The 27,840-nt window shown below is 36.4% G+C and overlaps 1 protein-coding gene across 1 annotated transcript in view; it reads left to right on the top strand.

Annotated features, from left to right (window-relative positions):
- Positions 1 to 2,282: 2,282 nt before the first annotated feature.
- The window catches only part of LOC104827832 (CUB and sushi domain-containing protein 1), a gene marked incomplete at its 3' end in the record, with an annotated part of 962,107 nt that continues 936,549 nt past the window's right edge, over positions 2,283 to 27,840 (top strand). Inside the window, exons 1-2 of the mRNA XM_010561097.1 lie at positions 2,283 to 2,343; positions 2,759 to 2,975. Coding sequence (XP_010559399.1) covers positions 2,283 to 2,343; positions 2,759 to 2,975 — 278 coding nt within the window. The remainder of the gene's footprint in view (positions 2,344 to 2,758; positions 2,976 to 27,840) is intronic.

Genomic DNA, 27,840 nt, shown 5'->3' with positions numbered 1-27,840 from the left:
TCCCATCAGTGTCCTCTCACTGGTCTGTGGTGTCTGCGCAGTCAGAAACTGCATTTTTTGTGGGGTATTGCATTGCCAACTGCTATCTAATTTGCTGCTACCTGTCACCCATAAGTCTCTTCATTCCAGCTCTTCAAGTATATCCTCCTACTGAATCTCTCTTAAGTGATTTGATGCTGAATTTACTCTTTGGCAGAGGTGTAACATTTGACAGTTCTGAAGGTTTTCGACTTACATGTATTGACAAAATAGGTATTATACAGATAGCAGCTGATCCTTTTTTCCAAATGCTGCTCTGTTAACATGCTTCATGTCTTAACCGGGCAGGGACAGACCTAGAAGGATGTCAGTTTTCTGGGCCTGCACAGCTCTTAAAGTCTCTTTGAGTATTGCTTAGTTCAGAAGCAAGATTCTCTTTGCAGTCATCAGTGTGCAGCAATGCAACTTTGCTAGGAGTTAACTGTGTATTAAATTTCTTCTAGGATTTTTATTGGGGTTTTACAACACTAAGTAAATAAGTATGTATTTATATATATGCATATAAAATTAAGAGCAAACCTAAATAGCATTTCACAGTAATCCTTTATGGTTCTCCTTTGCCTTGTGTTTCTTGGGCACAAAGTGAAGAGGCAGCATTTTTATCAATAGTTTCAGAACTGGAGGGATGTATACACAGGAGAGCAAAAGCAAACTGGAGAAAGAAAGGGCTATGGGTGATAAGAAATGCTTAAGTTAAATGGGAAAACGTTGGCTGCCTCCTTTATCATTAGAGTTTGTTTATTTTCCAAGAGAATAATGCGCAATAACTTGGATCTACAGTAAGGTGTACAAAACACCTTTTGGAATAAAATTGGGAGCAATCACTGACAGCTGCAAAAACTTCTGTGAGTAGGTAGCAAGTGCCTCTGTAAGGAAGCTGCTGAGTTATGGCCATTTTGGGGGTGGGAGGGCTCACTTACTACCCCAGCAATATTCAGTTTTACCTTAAGCCAGCTGTAGTGTTCCCTAAGAGACTGAGGAGGTAGTTTGTCTCCCTGGAAGTCAGAAATGTAGTTAACGTATTGCATTTACATATGCAATTACATATGGTGTATTATGTTCTTTATACACCACAATTACAAATTTCTGCTCCTAAAAGGTGATTCTGTGATAGATAGCTTGATAGCTCTCCTCTTTCAAAGCAACCCTTTCACACTAGAGTGGTAGGAAAGCTGTTGTGCAGCACGGCTTGCAGGGTACTTGATTTACACAAACCAGTTTCTGGATGTTGGAGGCATGAAGTAGCTCGTTAGAGTATTAGCGTGGTGGGCTGTCACTATAGTTTTCTGTTTTCAGAACATTATTTCTGTAGTAATTAATTTTTTTAAATTGCGCATTACACTTGTATGCCATTCCCCCTGTGGTTGTATGAAGAGGAATACATTGCAAAGCATCTGCAAGGATGCTGACAAGTTACAGTGAACAGTACATAGCTGAAACTTTCATGCTAAGTCCATGGTGTAATAGATTCCTTCTTCAGGAATGTTTAATAATACTAATGTTTTATTAAAGTGAATCAATTGGTAGATGTACTAGAGAAGATTTTTACTTTAAAGGCGTCCTGAATCCCCATAGCCTTTTTATCTCTTCATTAGAGTTTTTGTTACGTTTGAAATTTAGTAGAAAATGATTACTTATTAGTTCTTTAGTTTTAGCAGCAAATCCCTTTTATTAAACCCATTTTATTAAGATTTAGAAACCTCCCACAAGCATTTGACAGCACTGCTCTGAGAGATTCAGTCTCAGAGACCTACTGCTGGGAAGTTAAAAATAAAATTGCAGCCTGAAATACTTTTCTGGTTTAGGTGTAACAATAAAATGCTGGGATTATACTTGTTCTGAAGTGCTTAAAATGCATGTAATAATCCAAGCATTACAGTGCACAGAATGGCCTTAAAATTTTCTCTGTTCAAATATTTCATTAACGCATCTTTCCAGCTCTGAATCAGTCCAGCTGTTGTGTGTGGGATTAACAAAATCAAGTAGGAAATTAGCAAGAGTGTGCACTATAAATCAAGGTTTCTTGCTGAGGACTTTCTGTTAATGAGCTACCATACCCTCACAAGGTCTGTAGGATGTGCAAACCAGACACAAATGACTGCTGGGTAAACCCTTAGTGTTATTTTTTAAGAATCTTTAAAAAAAAAAAAAAAAAGTTAACACTTTCCTGATCACAATACATGTGGCACTAAAAATGTTATACCACAGAATTTTTGCTGTGTTTTCGAAGCATAAAAATCTTAATGTTGGTTGCATCAGAATGCATAATAAATGTGTGTCTACATTTTGCTCTCCGTGTTGAAAGTATGTTTCAGAACAGCAGAAACTTTAATACTTTAGTATTTATATAAAAACTATAAATGACATTCACCAAAAAGTTCTGAATGCTCTCTGGCATTAAAACTGTCAGTCTGTTGAATTTATGGCACCAAGGCTAATGCTTAAATTTCACATTTGGATGAATAAGTCATACATTGTTAATGCTACATAACCTCAAATAATGATTCATTGCATAAAAAGATGGTAGGTGTCTCAAAAAATCCAGTGATGGGGGTTTTGAATCCAGAGGGAAAAATGGTATAAATGCAATTTTACGTGGTGTTTGTAATCTAGAAAAAATATTATAATATTAAGTTTGCTTATAGTTACTCATGTAAGAATATATACTGGGGGAGGGAAAAACCCACCAAAATACATCTTTTCCTTTCTTCTTTTTCAGGTCAGAACTGTGGAGGCTTAGTACAGGGACCAAATGGTACTATAGAAAGCCCTGGATTTCCTCATGGTTATCCAAATTATGCCAACTGCACGTGGATCGTTATCACAGGAGAACGTAACAGGATACAATTGTCATTTCATACCTTTGCCCTCGAGGAAGATTTTGATATTTTGTCAATTTACGATGGACAGCCACAGCAAGGCAACTTAAAAGTGAGGTAAGGTACCTTTTTTTCTTTCTTAAATTCTTTCTGTCTCTCTTTACCTCTCTCTTTCTCTCCTGAATATACATTCTGATGATATGTTACCACTACATTGTGTTTCCTTAGTTCTTCCCCAGGCAAGGGGATAGCAGTCCCCCAAGATCTCACAGTAAAAGACATTAATCCAAATTTCAGATCTTTATGGCCCTAGCTCATATATCAGTAGCATCAGTTGTACTTAACATTTGCACAGTTCAAGGTCAGTTTTGGTAAAGGCCCTGAGCACAGGAGTATTCGAAGTTACAGTAGCTTATTTTTATTTATCTGTCTGCTGATGGAATCCAGATTTGGCCTAGGACCTTTTCCTGAAGGCACCTGTCCCCATTTTTTGAAAGAACTCTTACTGAGATCACGCTGTACTTTTCTACCATGCCTACAGTATTTGGACCAGAGGATGGGTACGCTGCCTGTGCTAACAGTGTCTCAGGGTCCCTCACTGAATGTGGCACAGAAGAAGTGGTGGGCGATACAGTAGTTTGTGGGAGGCACAATCTCATTAGTGAGTGTTAGGCAATCTCTGGAAATGCTTGCCAGATTAAATCCTTCAGGTGACTATTGCCTACCTTGCAGATGAGTTGAGCTGTAAATTGTTTGACTTTGCCAAAATTGAAATTCTTTTGCATGTCTAAGTAAATACAATTATTAAGCAATTAGGGACCTTTAAAGGTCAGAAACTGGGGTGCCTTATATGTCCAAATACCACTGAGGTTTCAAAAAGGTTTTATGGAAGCTTTTTGATCTTGAAGCTTTTCACAACTTCAAATTTTGGTGCATCAGTTTCATTGGTGTCTTGCTTTGGGTGCCTCGGTCATTTGCTGGATCTGGACCGCAGAGCTGGAAAGCAAACATTGCTTTCAGTGCTGCTCTGTCATTTTCTGTTCAGTCATGAGATTTATGGAGTACTGTAAAACACTGCTGTTAGTTCTGTTGTATGATTACTCTTTTACATGCTGCTGATTCATATTATACTGCTAAAACAAATGTGGGAACATCACTGATTTGTTCCACATTTTAGTGGGTATCATCACGCATTTTTGACAAGAACAATGTTCTGACTGATTGTTGACTCAGTTCAAAAGTTTTGAAAACTGTGGACAGTAGCATACAGCTACTGATGCTTGAGTGGCACAGGGTATGTGCTTCATTTACTGTACTTAATTGACCTTTAGTACTTGTATCACCTTTATACAAAGATTAATATTTCTTTTTCAGTCAAATGCTTTTATTATCAATAGCTAACATACCTGCTTGTTTTGCACTAATCTGTTAGTAGAAAATTGTTTCAAGGAGAAGCACCAGCTAATGTTCTGTGGGTATGAGCGTAGAAGACAGAAATACCCAAGTATGATCTTGATCCCACTGAAGTCATTGTAGTTGCCACTGATTTCAATAAAACAAAGATTTAATTTCCAACTTCCAGCAGTGAAGCAGATATTTTATTTATCCTTGCTTGTATTTGCCAATTAGTTACCTTCATAAATGGTATTATAAAGAAAAAAGCATTCCTTAGCTTAGCAGCATGCAGAGGTTAAAAAGGCAGAATTTGAATGACAGGTTTCTATTGACATGTCTCATACCCTGTGACATACCCTTTGTTGCACAAAGCACATTCACAGGTGTACCCCTCTACAATTGCACATTTCAAGACAATTCCCTCAGCAGATATTGGAAAATTATAGTCTTGTTTTTTTAGCTGACAGCATGCAAATGCAAGAGAGTATCTTGGAACTTCTGCTTCAGGGTATGCTTTTTTTTTCCATAGATAAAAATACTCTACTAGACTTTGGGTAATTATATTTCTTTAGCCACCATGCAAAATCTGGAGGTTTTCCTTAAAAATAGCTGTGTAAATAGAAAGCTCTCACAAACTATAATAATTAAGTAATATTCATCCCATATTTTGTAAAGTATTTTTCGGCTGCTAAAGCAAAATTGGATAAAAATGAATAGTACCTTCAACTAGTTTACTGTGCTGCCTGAAGGACATTTTTGTATGCTAAATGTGCACCAGGATACTTTCACTACATATTGATTGTAAAACCCAAGAAAATAGAAACGTACTGTTTGTGTGGAGGAAGAAAAGAGAAACAGGTAGCTGTAAAATGTATATAAGCTTCTTTGGTTAGTGCCTTAAAGCATATACTGATTTAAGGGAAAAGTTACACATGGTAGCAATCATAGGTTATTGTAAGCTATGTTATAAGGAGGTTGCGAAGTAAGATAGTAGCGGGAAGAACAATATAAACAAAAGATAAGGCAACAAAAAGAACTATTTTACATCTTCTTATTTTTCTAGATAAAACCCAGCTAGCATTCTGTCATTCTGTGTAATTACTGAGATCTATGGTCCAAAATTTTCCTTAAAAAGATTGCTACAGCTGCTTTATTTTTGTCACTGTAAAGTTAATAGAACACAAACCAGGATTTTATATATTTTTATATATATATATATATATATATATAAAATACATATATATAAAAAATACTATTTCACTTGGCAAAACGTAATCCAGGAGTGCAGCACAGGCTGGGATCTACCCGGCTGGGGAGCAGCTCTGTGGAAAGGGACCTGGGGGTCCTGGTGGACAAGCAGCTCAATCCGAGAGTGAACAGCGTGCTGCTGCGGGAAAGCAAGCCAACGGGATGCTGGGTTGCATCAACAAGGGCATCACCAGCAGAGACAAAGAAATCATTATCCCACTCTCCTCAGCGCTTGTCAGGCCACACCTGGAATTCTGTGTTCAGTTTTGGTCCCCGTTACACAAAACCAGATGGGGACAGCCTGGAGAGGGTCCACAGAAGGGCCACAAAGATGATCAAAGGACCGGGAAACCTGCCACGTGAGGAAAGGCTGAGAGAACTGGGTTTGTGCAGCCTTGAGAAAAGAAGGCTTTGGGGAGACCTTACCACCATGTTCCAGCATTTAAAGGGGGGCAACAAAGAAGGCGGAGAGGGGTAATGGGTACCAGCTACTCCTGGGGAGATTCTCACTGGACACAAGAGGAAAATTTTTCACAATGAGAGCAATCAGCCGTTGGAATAATCTGCCCAGGGAAGCGGTGGATTCCCTGGCACTGGCCACTTAAGATTCAGCTGGGCAGGGTGCTGGGCCATCTTGTCTGGACGTGCTTTTGCCAAGAAAGGTTGGACCAGATGATCCCTGGGGCTCCTTCCAACCTGGGATTCTATGATTCTATGATATATATAAAAGAGGAAAAGTGAAATTTTAAGTATAATGCTACCTTATGATAATGCTTTGTAGGGTACTGTAGTCTTAAGTATATAAACAAATGTAAAGTTAGGTAATTAATTTTACCATATAGTGTAACCAAAACAGATGTTCTGTGTTATTGAAAAAAACTTATTGTAAAGTTTAAGTGTTGCATTATCAGTTGATGGGAAAAGATTTCAGAATACAACCAAAATCTAGTTAAGCTAGGAAAAGATGTTATATGTATTTTTTATTTGCACTTTAAATTGTAAAGGAGTTGTCATTTGTTATACGCAGGTGACCATCAGCATGCAGAATTCATATGGCTGGAACTCTTGTGGAGGGGAGATGCAAGTGTGGTGCACCAAGACAACAAAGTTATTAGTTGTATTCCTTGTGGATTGTTTCCCTAAGTGAGAGTTGTATTCAGTAGTTCAGTGTAGCCCAGATGCTAGGAAATACTTATTTTGACATTTTTTCTGTGTTGTATGGATCAGATATAATAGCAAATTGTAGTATTTTTAAATAGAAATGAGAAATGTATCAACAGGACATAGGGAGTAGGGACACAGGCCAGCGCTGAAGATTCTCAGTGTATAAGCAGATGTGATCTGACAATATTGACCTATTGACTTGTGTACTGCCGACAGATACGTCAATTGCCACAAGCAAGTGAATTCAAAACAGATATTTCAAGAGTTTATGGATTTCAAAAGTCATTTCAGGGCTGGTTGTATTACATGCCCATCTTCCACAGCTGAAAAGAGAGTAATGCTCATTAATCTTAGCCTAAATTTTGTTACAGTATATTTTTCCTATATGCAGAATTCCTGAATAGGGGTTTCATAGAAAGGTATAGGGAAACCATAACAGGACTGGGTAAACAGAAGTAAGTGCCTGTATCAAAACCTCTGTTGCTGAAGAGGTGAGGTGGGGTGTAAGTAAGTGGGGTGTTAAGACCTTGAACTGCTAATGTTACAAACATGGTGAACTGTGTGCGGTTGCCTTCATCTCGGTGTATGGCTTGAGATTCCACATTTTTTTTAGATGTCAGATACAGGTAAATGCTGTAATCTCTGTGTTACAGTATCTGTTGGTAAAAGTTACTTTTTTAGTACCATGCAATTTATTTAAGAGTTAGTTATGGAAGATCTGTGCAATATACTCTGGAATAATCTTTGGAATTATCAATTCAATCTTTCAGACAGTCCTGAAAAACTCTTAAAAATGGATTCCAAGCAATTTTGTTTTTTCTTACACAGAAAAGCTGCTGATTAAATTATATACACTGATAGGAAAATGCAAATGCACAGACATGAATATTTTTTGTTGTGTCTATACACAGCTGTCAGTTATTTTGGACATACATGAAAAAATTATTTGGAAAGTTATTTTAAAATGTCTTATTGCCTTCATGGTGTCTCAGGCCTTCTAAGCATTATTTAGTTTACTGCAGCCTAGATAATAATATAATAGATGCTGCTTGTTGTTACTCCTTGTCCTAGTTTCAGCTGGGATAGAGTTAACTGTCTTCCTAGTAGCTGGTACAGCGCTATGTTTTGAGTTCAGTATGTGAAGAATGTTGATAACACTGATGTTTTCAGTTGTTGCTCAGTAGTGTTTAGTCTCAAGTCAAGGATTTTTCAGCTTCTCATGCCCAGCCAGCGAGAAAGCTGGAGGGGCACAAGAAGTTGGGAGGGGACACAGCCAGGGCAGCTGACCCAAAGTGGCCAAAGGGGTATTCCATACCATGGGATGTCACGTCTAGTATAGGAACTGGGGGGAGTGGGGGCGGGGAATCACCGCTCGGGGACTAACTGGGTGTTGATCAGTGGGTGGTGAGCAATATATAGGTATATATGGTATATATTGGTATATATGCTTGTCAGAATATTTTTGGTAAGCTTTATTTTATTACATGCTCTGTTAGCAACTTCCACCATTTGCATTACTGCTCCATTAAAACAAAAATGTTTATTTCAACTAATAGGAGTGTCATGGTTTAACCCCAGCCAGCAACTAAGCACCACGCAGCCGCTCACTCACTTCTCCACCACCCAGTGGGATGGGGGAGAAAATCGGGCAAAAGAAGCAAAACCCGTGGGTTGAGATAAGAACGGTTTAATAGATCAGAAAAAGAAGAAACTAATAATGATAATGATAACACTAATAAAATTACAACAGCAATAATGAAACGATTGGAATGTACAGATGATGCGCAGTGCCTGTCAATGACTATCGTTCCCCTTTTTATGTTAAATCAGATTTTTTTTTTTTTTTTTGCCTTTTTCAGCTATTAAAGTATTAGGGAGAAGGAATCATTTATAGTAGAGGGCTAAAATGTGATTCATTATATATTACATAGCTATTTTAGGAAAGGAAACTATGACCCGATCAGCTAAATGCTGACAGATAGTTTCTGCCAACAGCAAAAAGAGCATGCAGTGGAAGGAAAGATAATTTAAGTGTGCAATACTAGCAAGTTCAAACTCATATATGGCAATTTTTTTTCACAGGTGGATAAAAGGCAAAAATCCTATTCCCAAAATTGTTAGCTTCCCAACTCAAAATCTTAAGCTTGCTAATTTTATTGGCAAGCCTACATGCTCAAAAGATTTAATGACAAAATTATTAAATATAAAGTCAAGCTTACTAAGAAGAAGCTACTTCACCAAGAATTATAGGCCATATTAATTACATGTTTTAGGCTGATACTAAATGATGGTCAACTATAAAAGAACATGATACTTCTTTTTTCTAAAAACCATGGAGTATTGTTTGAGCTCCCACCTAAGAAAATCCATTTCATATTTAAGGAACTATGATTTCTTGGAAAAAAAAGGTTAGATTCATAACAAGTCAAAGCAATGCATGAATTTATACTGCAATATTCTACATCAGTTGCTTAAAGCTTTTATAATGTAATTGTTTAAGTCAACATGTTTTCCTTTGAAAAATGAATCTGATGCTCACCATAATGAAAATGTAGCTGTGCTCAGGTTCTTTGTCCTCTGTCCTTTGTCCTACATCCTTCTACTTCTGTGGAGGTAGGTCTCTTTTTTTCATCTGACTGGCCATAGTACATCTTCAGGGAATATACAGGTGTGACTTCTTTGCCTCTTCTGTACTTTTCAAACTGGACCTGTATAAGCGACAGCGGTGATTTGGTGCATTTGTTTGTAGTGTTTCACCATCAGAAGTATTCCTAGTAAGGGACTCAGAAGGGGAGAGTTGTGATGTGTCTCCATAAAATGTTAATTTCTATAGTTTTAGAAACTTTAGCATGTGTTAGGTAATTGTACTGTTTCATAGCTATACAACCAAATTTGATTTAAGGGGATAATAAAAAAATTGGTAATAAACACCTTTCTAATGAAGTAGAGAAACATTGCTCAGTATTTAAAGATACCTCATAGTAGCCTGCTGAGAAAGACAGGTTATTCATTATGAATAGCTTCTAAGTGTTTCACGTGACCATGTTTTAGAGTAGATCTTTGATTTCAGATGAGGTGCACATTTGCTTCCCTTGTTATTTGTTATTGCTTATGGATATATTACAATAATTAGTTATTCAGCTTGAAAGAATCATATTTATGATCATACTAAGCCAAACACCTATACATTCCTTGATTACTTATTTTACAAAACAGACCACCTTGGGTATCCATTACCCAGCATTTTACCTACAAAATCACAGAAAATTGCAACTTGAGAGTGTGGGTATGGATGTATATGTACCTGGGCTTTGAGGAGCTCAGTTTACATCTTTGCTTTACCTAAAATCTCAGAATAAGGTTTTGATGCTACTTCAGTATTGGCCGAGTACAAGAAAATTGTCTTCATTGGTATATAATGTCTGCTTGATGTGCACAGGAAACTCACATGACCTACAATATTTTATGGAAAGGCTCTTAAATGCTGTCAGACTGATGAGTTTGTAATCTGCAGAAGTACAAATACTTTTAAAATTATTTTTTTTAACACTGCTCAGTACACAATTTGGCATTTCATGCTTTTTTGAGAGGGTTTTGTTTTTTCACTCGTGATGGTTTCTGAAGCTCCTAAAACCCCCACGATTTGGCATAGTAACAATATATACACATTTTGACACTTACTTAAATACGATAAATTCCTGTACAACCTCACATTCATTATATTCTCAAAACTCCTTAGGAGTAGGATACTAGAATCCATTCAGAATGCAGATAAACACAGTTTGGGGAATGACAGCTCTTAAAACTTAGATGCACCTTAAAAAGTCTTTCAGTGTAGCTTAGTGATACAGTTGACACCAGAAATTTCAGACAACTTTCTGACTAAACAGGTGATAACATTAACTTGATTGCTGGTTGTGTAAGGGATTTTTACTCTTAAATAAATTAATTTTTCAGAGTGAGGGCAGTTGCTTACCTTTATTGTCTGTCACCTAAACATATATTACACATACAGTGTACATGCAGCAGTTTTATATCAGTCTTTCTGCACCTCCCATATTGTTCAAAAAGAGACTCATTTTTATTTGAGGTGGCACCTGTTGAATTGACATAATCATGTACGGAAGCCCTGCTGATCATCATCCCTAAATGCTGTGTATACAGTGACTATTAAACAGCTTTTGGTCAGAGATCAGTCCATTCCCTTTGCTTATATTCTGACTGAAAGCTAATAATTAAATTACAGCCTTTAGAAAATTTGCAGCTGGACTCCTCAGTGAGAAGAAAGTTAGTTGTCAAAATCTGGCCCATTTTGAGATTTTTTACTATACATCCTTATTATGGGATTTTTCAGAGTTTCTGTATAACTGTGATGATAGATAACTTTTTAATTAGTACATAACCTGTATGCTACAAAGAAATTTTGACTGCTTGTTTGTTTTAGAGAGGAAAAACATTTTATCTGTTAACTGGCAAATTAAAGGGGAAAAAAAGCTTTATAAAACATAATAACTGATTTGTCATATTTCTGATGCATGTCATTAGGTTAAACTGTGAATCATGTTCTCTTATTGTCATCTTGTAATTACCTACCTGTCTTAACTGAGTCTTGTGATTACTGACTGTATGATCCTGGTCTGGTTTTGGGTCACTCTGTGCTGGACCAGGATGTAGTGATCGTGGGACAGATACAGCACCATAAAGGTTCAGGCATTTGAGAGGAACTCTGCACTTTCTCTGCTGTGAACTGCTGCAGTGGAAACTCAGCATCCTCTCCTCTGTGAGCCAGTCACCCACAATCAATTCCACTTGTAAAAAAAATTTTGTAGCCAAGCGTCATAGTCTTGTAGCTCTTGGTATTACTTAGAGAATTCCCTGAGTTTTCATCCTGTTCATATTTACAAGAGCATCTGCTGACATAATTAGGGGCCTTGGGTTTTGGCAGTGATGTTAGTCCCACTTAATGGAGACTTAAATACACCTCTGCTGAAGTCCGGGGTTATTCCTGCGCTCATACTTTCATTTGAGTGAAAACTATGTATGTTTATCTCCATTCGACTCAATGAATGTGTTAAGAAAACTTACTAGTCAGTGGCTAACTGACTGGAAGCACATATAATGAGAGTGACACTGATCATAAGGGAAGTGAAGGCAAATTTTGATGATAGGCTCAATACCAGCTTGGCAGGGAACAGCACCCTTAGAAGACTTCTTACTGTTGACTGTTTGCTCTTTTCATTGATTTATCAATGTTCTCTTCTACCTGCAGGTCTCATTTATATGTTGCTGTCTTTCAGAAAAAAGATAGTTTTAAAAAAAATGATTATTTGCTTCTCTCCTGCTCCCCCCCAACACACACCTGTGCACTGTGGTTTTCTTTGCAGAATCTATTGTGACCAGTGTCATGAAAGAAAAGTAAAATGGCAGAGAAAATAAAATAACAGATGCCAATATTACACTGCATGTTTGTCTTAGTTTCTAAGACAGGCTAGTTCTCTAGGCTTCTGAAATTAAATATGCATAATAAGGCCATAAGTAACAAAATTATGATAAATTTTAGTACAAATTCATAGAGACTTTAAAAATCCATTTAATATTTTTAATTTCTTGAGATAATTCTTTAATTCATGAATTAGAGAAAGAAGTATGTTGTAGGACTGGTTGGTGAGTACGTTAAAGTTAAGTCTAATAAAAACCACATAAAAACTGTTCTTAAAACTTGTAATTTTTAGCAGTTACATTTGAATGCTGAAATTAATAGTCCCATAGGTAAAATTAAAAAAAAAACCACCAAAACCAAAACCAAACAGCTAATTTTAGCAGATTTTGTTTAGAGTATTGAATTACAGAACAGCAAAGCACCATTTAAACTGATAATTAAAATAATGAAAAACAGGGGCTGCAATAATCCCATTGGTCCAGAATAATTCTTATTGATAGGGTTCTTTGAAATATACCTATAGGTATTAAAGTTTCCATTACTCAAAACATAGCCTCCTAAATGCTGCCTGCAAAAATGTCCTTAAAGTATGCGTGCGTGTCCGTTTGTATCTTTTGACACAACTTTCAGCTGATCATACCTCTCTCAAAATAGTACACTGAGATTTGAATTTCTTTTATTTTTCCCATGGATTTTTAAAGCAACTTTCAGCACTTTCTGTGGCTTCCATTGTGTTATTTTGTTGAAAGTGATTTTTATCTCTCATTTTCCACAATGGTAGAACGACATTAGGATTTTCTCAGTCACCCTTTCCTCACCCCTGGAACTGACTGTGTTATTTACTGTTTGGGTGAGGAAAACCTTTCATATTCATAGGGCTTACAGACAGAATAGCAAGAATATTGTGGGGTGCATGGGGTGAGGAGGTGAGAACCGAGGAATAATGGCAGGAGGGAAGAGAAAGTGAAGGATACCAGAAGCAATGTGTTAAAAAGATTATAGGTATGCTAAACCATGCATTTAGGCATATATACCTAATTTAACTCCTGCACTGAAAGACTGCAATTTAGTATATAAATTGTCTCTCCACTGTGTCTACTGGTGCGTCAGGTAAGCTCGGGACTGGTTTTGTCCTATGTCATTGCAGAATATATGGCTGAGTTACTAATTTTGGTACAAACTGTATAAGCATGGGAAACTTGGTTAAGAAGTCCCCATTTGTAGTAAAGCAGATGTATTATCAATGACAAGTAAGATTTTTTTAATGTAAAATTGTTCATGGCAACTTATTTAACTTTGATGCGTCTTTCAACCAAAACAGCCAGCAACAGGTAGGTTAGGGGATTCACTTGAGAGGTATGGAAATCCAGATTTAATCTCCTGAGTTGCCTGGTTGAAATGAAGGACTTTGATGGTAACGTCTGTCTGAGTCTCACTGTCTTCTTTTGGAGCTGTTCTACTTCATCTGAGTAATTAAGCATTTATGGCATCAGATTTGGTACTGTATTCCACTGGCTAAGGATTCTCTGGGAATGTGGGTGAGACTGATTGCTCCTATGCCTTTTTCAGGTAAAGTGGAGGCTTGAACCAGAGTGGGTGCCCCAGCCACCAAGCTATAGGCTACTTTATGGTTGGATTTGTCTTTGTTTTTTGAGACAGACTGTGCAAGACCTGATGTCTAATGGTAAAATGGATTTAAATACTGCTTTTTTTTTCTTTGTGTAATTACCTGCAAAACCTCCTAACTTTAAAAGTCCTTTATGCCCGAGATGTATCACATTTTTCTAAGTCAACAAGTGCAAACAGTCTCTTGAGTTACAACCTTCCTGTTGCTTGCTGAAGGGTCAAGTCTAATGCTGCCAAAGGCATTGTGAACGCTTCTCCTAACTAGTCACCAAATAAGCTTAGGAAGTTGGGAAGCATGTATCCCAAGAATCTCACCAAACATTTGGAGCAGTAAGCCCTTCATGAGTTTACCTTTCTGTTCTGCGTATTGATCTGCTTTTCCCAGAGAAACAGACAACTGATTTAGTCTACCCTTAGTGAGCATTTTATCTAATCACTCTCAGCTTCCTTTATAGTCAATACAGAGAAGTGGGCAATTTTAGAGTAATTTATCTAATTTATGTTACACATCAATTTTAGGTTGAGATGAATTATACCATAGAAATGCTTATTCTCTTCATTGGCCATAAAGATTTGATTCTGAGTAAATTCTAGAATATGTCCTTCCTGTCAGCATAGAGCTGAGATGGGCATAGCTCATGCTTTCCTTGCAGCTCCTTATTTTGAAAAGCAGGTGCACTATGGAAAAGATACCTTGGAGTATACCTTGGAGATACCTCCTGTCTCAGTCTTTAATCTAAGCAACCCCATTGTATTACAACTCTAAACTAGATTATATGTACCAAGAAGATCCAGTAAACACTTTTAAGCATATTAGAAGCAGCTTTTTCTTCTTTCTCCTTCCTCACACTCCATTCTCCTTAATCATCGTGAAGGACTGTTTCTGACTGATATGCTGGTCTCTGTGTAGGAACAGGTGGGACAGAATTTTTTCATATATTCTTAAACAGGTTGCTATGTCCAGTTTATCTAACTTCAGATATTTATAATATTTTACAAACCATATATTTCTCTTCATGCTAAAAAATACACAGTCATAAATATACCTTATTTACCATGCAGGAATTAGCTTATTTGTGGTAGGTCATAGCCCCTGAGCAGAATAGGCAGATGTAATGTGTGGAATGAAGTACAACTCAACACACTGTAGGCACTATGAGGCACTTCTGAGGGGACCTCCACAAAAACACATAGTAAGACATTTGTATAGCCTTAAAGGAAAAGTTAATTTGTATGGCATATTCTGGATTTATTATAAGCTTCCAAGAAAATGTTACCATCAGATCCAACCAAAGAAGATGAGTTTTGCAGTTAACAGTCAGATACAAAGCTGTATAGGGTGTTTTTATTTGCTGGTTCACTTCCTGGAGGCATTTGCCACCTTCACCAGGAGAGATCTGAGCAAATGCAATATCTAGACAGTATAGATATTTTTATATATTTTACATAAAGAGCTGGCTTCAGTACTCCTTGTTTTACCTTTGTGATACATATCTCTTTTAAAAATGTCTTACAGAAACAGAAAGCAGGTGGCAATATAACCTAGGCAACTGTTTTCTTCTTCTTCTTCTGCATCTCATGCTTACTGCATTACATTCATTATTACTTCAGTTAGGTGAATCACCTTACTAGCTTCCATAAAATTTTATTTCATTTTATTAGAAAATTGTGTAAAAGTCAGTTATACCCTTTCCAGGAATGTCTGCCCCTCTTTTCATACCAGATCCATTGGTGCGGTCAAAATTAGATGAGCTTCTTAGGGCAAGAATCTTGTCCTCTGACACCTTTGTTAAATGTTACGTCCACCTCCAGTACGTTGTAATGTGTTTAATGTAGAAGAAACGGAGGATGATTGGTTTAATGTGAGACCACTGTTCTTATGTTTGGTGGGTTCCTGTATGATAAAAGAGAGTTCTTAATAGATGCACATGCAAGTTCTGTGTCTGGTGGCCTATTAACACACACCTTGTTAAGGAGTAAAATCTGAGGGAGATACTGAGTATTTCAGATCTATACTATCCTTTACTATACTTAAAAATTGTTACAGTTTGGTGTTATAATTTTGAGAGCTTCCCTCAGAACTTTTCCCAGAAAGGAAAGTGAGACAAGATCCTTGCTTCATCCGTGGTGATGGAGTAATGAGGTAGGGATTCCCAAGAGAACAATGCAGGGATTTCACTGGACCGTGTGTTCCAGATTTAAGGTAAAGAGAAGAGACATCCTCTTGTCTCATAGTTTATGAATTAGCTATCATAAAATTGATTAAACTGTCCAATTAAAAATACAGGGTTTTTCTTTACATTTAAGGTGCCATACATCAGAAAATTAAATCAGAAGTTCTTTTGTTACAATGAATGCAATAATTTTTATACTTTTTTTGAAAGTCTGACGTAGTTTTTTTGCTAATTGCAAGATGGTTAGGCATTATCTAACAACAGAAATTAGAAAAATTATTTACCTTATGTTGGAAGGAGAATACTGCAGAAATCATTGATAACATAAGCATAACTTCATGTAGCAAGAGATGAAGAGTTAAGGGGGTGATGTGGAAAGCAATCAGAGTTAAAATTTATAAAACAGAAAATTGTTTTAAAAGGTAAGTATTCCTTCTGTTTATTATGACAGAAGCACTGACTAGAGAAAACAGTGATGTTAAATGGAAATACGCTTTAAAAAGTCCAAGGCTTTATTTATTTGAGGAATTAATTCCACAGGATTTTGGCTAGAGTACAATTCATGTGTGATATTAGATATGTGAGACAAACATGTGCAGCCAGGTTAGAAAATATCATGGGAAATGGTAAAGCGACCATCATTTCATACAAGTTAGCCAGACCACAGTGCTGGGAAGTAAACATTTTAGTCCATATTTGTCACATTTGGTTTTATATGTCATGTCTTTCAAAGGCTGATGTCAGTCAACAAATAACACAGTAAATGACTTAGGTTGCTAACTTTGGTTTGAAAACATATTTCCATGAAACTATGAAACCAAATAGCGGTGCTATTGTACATATATCAAACATTGCACCAATCACTTTTATGCTCTTCATTTTATTTACTAATTATAATATGAAAGAGTTAATTTTAAAAGTATACCTTTTTCTGAGTTTTGCTTTTTCTTGAAAGAGGTAAAGCACTGAAAAGGGGTTTTAAAAAAATTGCAAAGTGATGCTGAAATTTCAAACAGTCACTGAATAAGGTTAGCATCTCTCTGTACAGTAAAAGAAGAATATATTGTTTGGAGGTTAAAAATTGCAGTGTGGAGTCCTTCAGTAAATGTTCCACAGCACACAGAATGCAAGGCTCTGCCTGGCATCCAAGAAGAAAACCTCTTCTCCCCCAGCCATAGCTTCATCTTTTTTTTCCTGTAGAAATCATGGAAAATGGATGAAACTGAGAAGAGGATCTGTTTCCTTATAAAGATGACACACCAAGGCATCAAAATTTCTGTTGTGTGCTACAAGCATGAAAGAGCAAATTGAGCATAACAAGTAAACACAAGGATCATGAATAAGATTTTTTGTTTGTTTGTTTGTTTCTTTTTAATGTTTTGGGGCCTTTAGCCAAATATTCTAATGTCATGCTGTGTGAAAAAGATGTTCGTTTCTCTGCTTGCTGTGCGATGTTCCAAGTTTGGAAGAGGTTGCCACTAAGGGAAGAAAAAATGATGAAAGAATACATTAGCATGAATAACTCAACGTTCTCTAGTGAGGAAAGAAAAGCGAGTTATTTACATATAAAATAAAAAAATTACACTCCAGCAGTGAATGAGTATCTAATATCAGATTGAAAAGGGGCCAATTTTAGGCTCATGCATGGGAAGTTTGCATGTGAATTCCTTACTTAAAATGAAGGCAGTTGATCACAGCATTCAGTGTGTAGTGACCTACCAGTGCATACATTGACATCTGTGAATAGAAACAAAATTATGCAATTGTCTAGCAAATTAAATTTTAAACATGATATCAGTTAAACATCTTCTTAATAAAGACTAAGATAATTTATATTCAGTGCCATTTTAGAAGAGGTGTAAATAAGACCATATAACAGGAGTAGAAACTGTGGCTTCAAGGAAATGTTGTGGATTGCGCTAGTGGCTGCACAGCAGTGACAGAAGTTGGAAGGGCCCAAAGACCAACATGACTGATAGTGCCACTGTCTGCCCATTGTCCAGAGGCTCCACGGTTGGTCTGCGTCTGGCTTTTTTTTTAAAAATCCAAGGTTTCCTGAGGCTTTTGTCTCCATCTACCTGAAGAAATTACTTTTGTCTCAGCTTGGGGCTTAGGTGGCCCCTTTAATGTTTTACCTTTTTTCCCTGGTCTTATTTCAGATTTCCCGCCCATGATCTTCCCACTTCTGCCAAAATAAAACTCGCCTCATGCACTTACACTGATTTATCTTTTTTTTTTTTTTTTTTGTGAGTCAGCAATTGAGAAGACGTGGACCTGGAGAAAAAATGAAAGATAATGCATTTGAGTGGACACAAACTAGGTCTGTGGAACTTTGAAAATTAGAGACAACTGTGTTCTTTTTTAAATTCCAAGAAGCCTAGGATTCAACAACCAAAAAGCAAACAAACTCCATAGACAAACAGGATTTGTCTTGCAAAGATTTTGAGGAGAAAAAAGTACTCTATTCACAAACTAGGCTTTCAGAATCTATCTTTCTTCAAATGTTTACTCCAATTATGACACTTGGGATGAAGTGGAAAAGTACAAAACGCATATGAAAGGGACAGTTAATTAACTAACATGAATTCAAATATATGTTGATGTGGATCTTAGGGAAGGTCTAGTTTAAACTATACAAAGCATTTAAAGAACACTTTTTCTACATTAAACAAATTCATAATAGAAGGATTCCATGAGAAAAATAGAAAGCCACAGCCAGGAATTTGGAATCCCCCTTAAAATGCTGCTTCTGAAATCCTAATTTTCAAATGCTGTGGTTCTCCCACTCCTAAGGTGAGAAAGAGCAGAGGAGCAGAAGAACGGCATGTTATAGTTGTCATAGGACTACATTATACCACAGATTACCAAAGATATACAATGCCAATGAAACTAGAAAGAGGAGATGCAGTTCCTATGGATTTAGGTAAATAAATAATTTGTGCAATTATTGAATTATATATTTAAAACATTAAAATAAAGTACTAATTTCTAACATTATAATAAGGAGCACAGTGATTTGTTTTATAAAAGCCAGTTTTCAAAGCTATTCAGCATATTTGGCAACTGTTCAAGCTTGCTTTCATAGTATAGTCTTGTCCTCATTTATTTTTTGTTGCTGCAACCATTAATCATAGGTTCTCTCATTCTTTTCATAAGGCCTTTGTCAAAAGGAAAGCTTGTCAACTTTAGCATTTCAAGATATAGAGCACAGAAAGGAAAAGTTATTTTAATATTTTACATTCTTTAGTTATTAGTACTGTTCCACTATTTTCTCTTTGTCTGTGTTTCAAATCCTCTGTCTTGCCACTGATGGAGAGAGAGGATTTTTTCTGCACCCAGTCTAAATAAGTCTTTGCAAGCTTATGAGCACAAGATAGAGCTGATAGTGTCTACTTCTCAAGAGGAATGCATTAACACATTCTTGCCTGAAAGCTTTAATTTCCTATTCTCAGAGATGTTGCTCATGTGTAGGAAGACTCTGCCTAAAAAGAAGGACGAATATGCTTAGCTAAAGCTTTAGCTAAATCTATCATGTTTCATGGAAATGATATTTTAGGAATCAATTTATGACTTTAAAATTGCTTATTTTACATATTTAATATAATTAGAGGCATTTGACATCACATTGTAGAAGTGAATTATGATGTATACTGGTACACTATTGATATGAGCAGACAGTTTGAGTCATTTGATATACAATTTGAGATTTAATTATCATAAGAAATTTACATAATGACCTTATGCTTGATTTTTCAAGTGGACAGCTATAAAGTTGAATCCAATAAAACATCCTTGCCTGTTTGAATAGTCCTTATTGGCTGTATTTACATGCTGTATTGATTAGTATGAAGGTTTAATAAAGTTTATTCATTGCAGAATTGAATTAAAAAGACTTCACGTGTTATTGTATTACCTTGGTCAAATTTTATATTTGAAATTGCTTAATTGGTCGAGCATTTCAGTAGTTCATAAACCCACATTTAATTTGAAAAAAAAAAAAACCTATGGAGAGAATAACTCCATTACACAATGCAGGGTATGCTACATTACTTAATGAATGCACCTAAAAAGCCACATGTATCAGAAATTCAAATCTAAGTCGCCTGAAATATACTTGGTGGGGGTCATTTTAACTCAATTTAAGTCATTGTTTTCTTCAAAGAATGGAAATTTCACATTCATTCTATCATAATTCAGTGTGACTGAGTTGAAGTAAAAACCTCAGTCAGACAGCTAGCTCTTAGAAACAGGGGACTTCCTAAGAGATTTTTCTGCTTTTTAAAATATCACTTAATCTTTGCTTTATTGTTTGTGAAAAATAGTGTTTTCATTAATAGGTGTTCTCTTGCTAAATGCTTTAATGTTTATAAGATTGTCAGGGATCTTTGAGTGGAAGCTGTAGAAGTATAAAATATTATTAGTACAGGCAAGTAAACTAATTTTACTGTTCCTGTATCAGGATTTCCATATCTATAAGATGAAGTTGCTTTCCTTTGGCAAAAGTACTCTGAGATCCTGTTTCCAGACTGCTCACATTCCTTTGTTGTTTTAGAAAACTCTTTTCAAAATGCTAGGTCTGCAAATCTGTATTTTCTGAGCATCTTTTAACTTTATTTATGCTTAAAGGTTTTTGGAGCCTTGGGACCATAATCCAAGGGAAGCAAGCTGCCAGCACATGTGGAGCTTCCACAGCTCAGCAGTAAGGCAGTCTAGTATGTGCTAAATCAAGTCTTTTGTTTGTAATTGTAAAGACAGATCCAATGAAGGCAGCTGTACTAACACTAAAGTGACATTTATGGGCAATAAAAGACACACTTTTGACGTAACACCTCTTGGATCTTTGAACGGAGGAAATAAAGTGGATATAGAGCAGTAAGTATATTACCTCACAGCAAACGAACACATACAGCAGAGGCATTGGGGCGGGCTAAAATATGTACTTCTATATAGGTTGATGAAGAGACAAGCGTGTCGCTGGAAAATATCTTCCCATTGCCTCAATGAGTCATGGAAATGCTGCTCTATCCTGCTACCTCCTACCATTAGCAGTGACCCGATACTACCAGAAGAAAGACTTCATAGCAGAGGCAAAGCTTTTCTCAGATTTTCTAAGGCCATTAAGAAAATAGGTGAATATTTGGATCTCATGTTTCTCTTTTCCTCCACCACAACTACTTCAACAGACATGCTGGATGTAGCCCCACTGCCTTGGGATTGGCTTTATGTTTTCTGTAATCCTAGAAGGGCAAAATCATTATGTTTTAGTTAATTACATCAAGTTTATGCTGGAGTGAATTTCAGAGACAACTTCAGAGCAGAACTGCAAAGTCAACTGATACAGCTGAAGACAATGTAGAGTTGTCTGAAACAGTTTTGAGGGAAACTTGGTAAAAAGCTGTCAGAGCAGCTTCTGCGGGCATAAGGCTGGGAAGGAAACAACTGCACGCAAAACATATGGTACAATGCTACATAGGTTTTCAGTCTTATGCAATAAGCACATAGGATTCAGGGATTAATTTTTGGACTGCACTGTTGTAAAGACTGAAATAAATTCAAGATATAAGGTAGTTTCATCACTCATATTTCTTCTATCCATGGTGGTTAAAACTGTAACATTCTACTTTAAAAATATTTGTGGATAGATCCTTAGAGAAAGCAGAATGCTCCCCCCACCCCAAATAAAATAAGAAGTTAACAGCCTGAAGCCAAAAACCTTCTCAGAGAAATAAATGTTTGGTATTTTCTGTGTGGACTTTGTGTCAGCAAGGAGAAAGGGGAGCTTTGTATTTCTTGCAGATCAGGGTTATCTCCTGGCTTTCTTTCCTTGTGGGTATGGAAAAGGCAGTCCAAGGGATAAAGCAGGAATAAAGAGAAGACACAGGATTAGGTCTACAGCACAGTGTTGGTGAACTCCTAGCAATGCCTGTTAGCCTTGCTTGATTTACCTGATTACTGCTAATCACCTGTTATGAAACCCTTTCAAATTCTCCATCAAAATGGGGAAGAAAATACTAGTTCCACAAAAGTTTTATTATTTAAGACTTATTTACTGGTTACAAACCCAAATTCTCCAGTCTCCTCTAAACTGTGGCCTAAGGGAAGTAATTTAGCTCAGTTATAATAGCACAAGAAATAACCCAAATGGACAGATGGACTCCTGGGAGTTGTTGTGTCTTTAGCTCTCTTGAAGGAATTTAATAAGCAGGATCCATAAGTATTCAGATTTTGAGATTCAAGTTGCTTTCCTCTAACACTACAGCAGTGGCAAATAAGTGGACTGTTGATTCATGGTAGGTTTTTTTTCCTAAAAGTTAGCATCCCATTCTTTTCAACTCGTCGTGCTTAAATTATTTTCTTGTAAGTATATAACTTACCTTTTTTTAGTAGATAAAAATCAATAAAAGTTTGAGATGTTAGCCTCTTACCTGAATTGGATAAACACTGCCAGGTACGCAAAGAGGGTGACAGAGCTAATATGAAGGGTTTCTGAATTGAGTAACTGTATGAATAGATTTATCTTTAATTGGAATCACAAGGATTTCTGCAATGATTTCACTGGCTGATCATTTCCTGGATGAGACAGGAAACAAGACAGCTTACATCATCATCCCCTAATTTTTTAGTGAAATCCATGTGTAAGGTAAATAATGAAGTAAATTACAATTAAAGTGTCCAATTTTAGCATGCAAAATTATATGCAGGAAAACAAAGTGCATTTGTTGAATAGAGCAAATCCCCCTTTCCCATCTTCATCCATTTTACCTTAATCTTGATCATTCTTTCATTCCTCTGCTTGTTGCTCTTTCTACTGTAATTGAGTTCTTTTATTCTTATATGTAAATTGCTTTTTAAGTAACATGAGTCTAAACTAAAGCCCAAAGTACATAGTAGAGCATTTCTTTGTCTCGTTTACACTTGGCTTCCTCTTACTTGGGGCAAATTTCAGACTTTACTGACTCAAACAATCAATCTCCCTTGATGACCACAAGGTGGAACACAAAAGTAGTAGAGATTGATTGTATTAGAGCTCATCCACCCAGAGGAATTAAGGTATGGTAAATCGCAGTGTGAATTTAGAGCATTCACTAGTCTGTACTAACTAGATGGGTAAGAACGCTTGGTTTGCTCACAGGAGATCGAAGGTATTAGTTCATTCAGCCCACATTGAGCACTGGCAGCATCACATCCCCATGTGATGAGTAGAGTCCAATCTGCTCTACACGGCTTGTCAGCAAGGGCAATTAGGTTGTGCTCAGCGTGGCACTGTGTGTTACTACAAAGCTTCCTGCTGCTTCAGAGTGTGAGCAGACTACAGCTCTTATCTGTCTGCAAAATACCTTCATAGGCATAACCACAGAGTGCCTTTAGGCAAAGGAACTCATTCTACTTGAAAAAAAGAGTATCTAGCATTTGGTTTATAGTAAGAGTGAGGAATCAGTGAAGAATAGCTAGCGTGCTTGATTTTATTGTGCATCAACATTCATCAGCAGGTAGGTAAGTCTTTAGCATATAGTTTCATAATATGGTTCAGCTCATATAACTCTATGCTTAGACTGGAAAGATTGGCCCTGGTCCTTCTCTGCCCTCAGTTCCCATGTGAACGTTTTGCCATGCTGCCTTGCACCAGCAGAGTGATGCATCTTGCAAACCTGTGTAACTCCCTACACTGGCAAAAAACTCTGAGTGATTCTTTCGTCTTTGTTTAAATACTTGAACCAATTTATAATGGATTGAGCAGAATGCCAGTTACCACTGTAAGGTAGGAAGGAGCACATGTCATGTGGGAGGTTGAAATTAGAGATAGGAGACCATCCCTGTCAGGAGCATTCTAGCTGGCTCAATCATTGTAATCCGTATCCTCTGTCTTCAGTAGTATCAGTTTTCATGTTTAGCATTCTCATAAATTCAGAAAAAGTGACATTAGGATAAGGAAGAGAAGTATCAGAAATTTTCTGACAGATTCTCATTGGAAAATACTGAAAGATAGATTCTTTGGACTGTTGAACTTTGTAGAAAAATAACAGAGGTTTACTATGGTTCCAAGACAACCTTTGAAGATACTGGTTTAGGACAACCTGAGGCAAATGTCATACTTCAACTTTCAAACAGCTCTTACCCAATAAAATTAGTGAGTAAAGAAGTGGGTAAATTGGTGTTGGAAATCTAATTCCCACCAATAACCTCACTGAGGGATGCAGAGGAGGTTGTTGCTTGTTTGGTTTTTTTTTCTTGTGAGATGGGGAGCTTTTAGAAAACAGGTAGAATTTCTGTTGTTTAGAAGATAATCAAAGCTTGGAAACAAGAGTACTGGTAAGAAGCAGTAGCCAGAAGCAAAAGAAATAAACTCTCATACCCAGGAAATCCCATCCATACAAGCTTTGCTCCCTACAGATTGTAATTAAAAAAAAAAAAAAAAAAAAAAAGTCAAGGAAAAGATTGAATTGTCTCCTTACCTGATAGGCTTCTTTGGTTTAGAAAAAACTTTTACATTTTCATGCAAAATGTAAATGAAAATTCTTTTGCATTTTAATTTATGCAGAAATTTTTAGCTAATTGAATAATTTAAATATCCGTATAGACCAGAAGTACAGTCACTTCTTTTACAGTTTAATTTCAGTTGGTCTTACACAAACAATTCCACTGGTCTTGCTCAAAAATGTAAGTGATAGTTGGTTTGCACTGCTGAGAGATGCAGATCGCATACTTAGCAAAAGCATCTTAACTTGCCATTTTAATGATCTTTCCTTTTTATATTTAATTCCTTTACTGTTAAAGTTAGTATCAACTCACTTCATAAACTTCTGAAAACTTAATGTTAATTGTAAACAGCATGGTGAAATAAAATATGATAAGTAGACCACCCCGAAACTGAAAGATCTTGCTATAATGAGAGACGGGGAAACATTGAAGCTGTACCTGATAGTACATAACGCGAGGCTCTCTCCATTACTGTTAGGCCCCGTCTCCTAATAATTATTCTTTTTTTGTGGAGGGACCTGTCTGAGTTCTCTCAGAAGTCCCAGATCCATTGCTGTGAAGTGCTTTGAACAGAAATGAGTTGCTAACCATCTTTACGTTCTCATTTTCTGGTATATGACATGGAAACTTTTGTTCTCCACTCTCTTCATGTGCGGAAAAAGGAGTAAAAGAAGCACCTTTCCTCAGTCTTTGGTTTTGCTTCAAATCTTTGAAGTGTAAACAAAAGCTACTTTGAAGTAAATGCTGAAATCTACCTCTTTAAAACAGGTAGATCCCCTAAGCTTTGGTTTTCCTTATTAGTAATATAGAAGAGATCTCACTGATGTAAGGTTTGCAGTGTTTCACACACCTAATGCCCTTTTTTATTTCATGACCACATTGAAGTTAAGCCAGACTGGTATCTTTCATGTCTGATAGTAGTTTCTTTACCTGACAGATATAATTTTTTTACAAGCCCACTCTTGCATTCAGTGTATCTGTCTTTCATGACACCATTAACTTCCACAAAACATGATCACAGAGAGAAAAAATATCTGAGAAGCTCTGTGTGTGTGTGAGCATTCTTCTGTATTGTACTTCACGTGGGTTTATGTGGTGGGTTTTTTCAGTCTGGTTTTCATTTGCTTTTGTATTGAGCTTTTGCAACTATTCTTGGTTTAAAAATGTTGAATACATTTGTTTTGTTCGGTCATAGTTAGCATTAGACTTATAGGACTGCCATCTGGCAGTCTTCTTTCCCACATCAGCTGTGGAGACCTAGAATAAATATCATCAATGTAATAGTCTATTTGTGGCTCACTGGACTTTGGAAGACAAATATGAAGAAAATTACTTGTAGCAGAATATCTTTTATCTTCAAAGATACCTGAAAGTTTACTGCTTTCGTTATCTGTCAAGAATGACTGAAAGGAGAGGAGCATGTAAAGACAGAAACTAGGAACCAGGAAATTTGAGTTTTCTTTCCAATTCTTTCTCTAAAATCTTGTGCGAATGGAAAGGTATCCCAAAACTTTCTTTTTTTTTTCAATACGAAAAAGTACTTTCTCAAGATAGTTTTGGGATTTAAAACATTGATTAGCTTTTTGTAAAATACCTTAGAGAATTGAAAGACACAGATACATAGTGTAGCTTTCATCTAGTCTTTTCAATATATCTATACAGTTTCAGTGTAGCAGAGGTATGTAAAGGCTCTAGATGGGCAGGGATCACTTTGAAAAATCTGATGCATACTCACAATTGCACTCTAACTCAAGAAAGTGAGAGATAGTAAGTGACAGCAACAAAAGAGTAGCATCCAAAGAAGGGCTGAAATATCACCAGTGTTCCTCTGAATCAATTTTTTCTTTTCTTCCTGCATTGTTTGTTCCTCTGCAGTTCTCCCAAGGGTATACTGAGAAGTTAATTACTTGTAGAAAGAGAGAGGAAGTTTATGGAACACAGAATGGTCATTGCTGTTTAAAAACAAAAATATTCTTTAAAATATGGCCTTTCATTTCTGTTACTTAATATACAATTCTGAAGAGCCACCCTGGAAATCATTTAGGAGTATCTGTCCTGGAGTAGAATGTTCCCATGTTTAGCTTAATGAACAAGAAGCCTATTTAAAGATATCAGTGCCATAACCCATAAAATCATTGGTGAGATTTGTAAGTTTTGATTTAAAACATCAATATATCCTGGTTTATGAGGACATAGAATACATCTATTGAGAAAGGATTTTATGGAAAATTTTAGACTTCTGATCTCTTGAGACATAATTCTGTTACCAGCTGTAGACTTCAGGTGTGTTTCAGTGGGTTCATATACACCTTGAGATGAGTTGTAAATACCGTTGTAACTTTTGGACATGATTTTGGATTCTGACACAGAATAAAAGACCAGGTTTCAATTCTGTGTTCTACTGTAAAGGTCCTTCACATCTGTTGGAAACTTTTTAGGGCTGATAGTATCATATCTACTAAATTTATATGATTAAATATTAAGTATTTAGCTATGCTTAGTTTACTCTGCAACAGAGCAATATGGATTCATCTCACCTCAGTTTACTCTGCAACAGAGCAATATGGATTCATCTCACCTTAACTGTGCACATTTCATATAGGAGAAACTGCTCTCTGAAATTTCTTAACTCCACTGATTAAAGAGGAAATCTCAGTGGCAAGCTTTTATTATGTGTCTGATTTAAACAGCTAAAGTTAGGTGAGATGAATCTCACCAAAATGAACACTGAAGGAGAGAACAGTAGCTTGAAACATAAGTTTAATCTTCAAATCTACTGTTTGGGGCAGTGTGGGATCCCAAGACAGAGGTTTCTTGTTCTTTTAAAATTATTTAACAATACTAAACCTGCAGAAAAAATTTAAGCAGTTCCATGCACAAAACACTTCAGACAATATTTTAATTTTAAGTTCTCTGCACTTAGGTTATCCACCTCCAAAACTGACAAAATGTTTTTTTAATATCTTGAATATTTCTGTAATGGAGGACACAGAGCTACGTCTGGGTGAAGAGCAACTCAGCCAAATTTCTTGAACCTGTTAGAGGAAGGTGTAATTTTCTTCCCTATAAGTAGTAGTCATCCTTGCACTTGAGAGAGAGCTAAGTGTACAGGTGTTGCAATAAAGAAGAATGTTGCCAGTTTCCTTTCTTAGGATTCTGAAATAGGAGCCAGCAGTACTACAAGGGTTCCACATAGTGTATCATCCGTCACTTCTTCCGAGTTCTGCAGAAGCCAAGATAGGTTCTGGCTTGAACTGAATTTTTTATTCTTAGATAAAAATAAAACTATTTGGAAAATTTGATTTGATTGCTTATTACCAGGATGAAAGAAGAAAAGGAAGAACACCTTTTTCTGATAGTTCAGTAGGTATACACTTATTGGATCAAAAGGTGATCTAAGAGGACGATAATGAGTTTCTCTTTTATCTAGTTCCAATAGGAGTTTAAGTTTTGTGGC

Source organism: Haliaeetus leucocephalus, unplaced genomic scaffold (assembly GCF_000737465.1).
Source record: "Haliaeetus leucocephalus isolate CR32 unplaced genomic scaffold, Haliaeetus_leucocephalus-4.0 Scaffold141, whole genome shotgun sequence".
In the NCBI taxonomy this organism is placed as follows: Eukaryota; Metazoa; Chordata; class Aves; order Accipitriformes; family Accipitridae; genus Haliaeetus; species Haliaeetus leucocephalus.
This window is presented reverse-complemented; position numbering and strand designations above follow the sequence as displayed.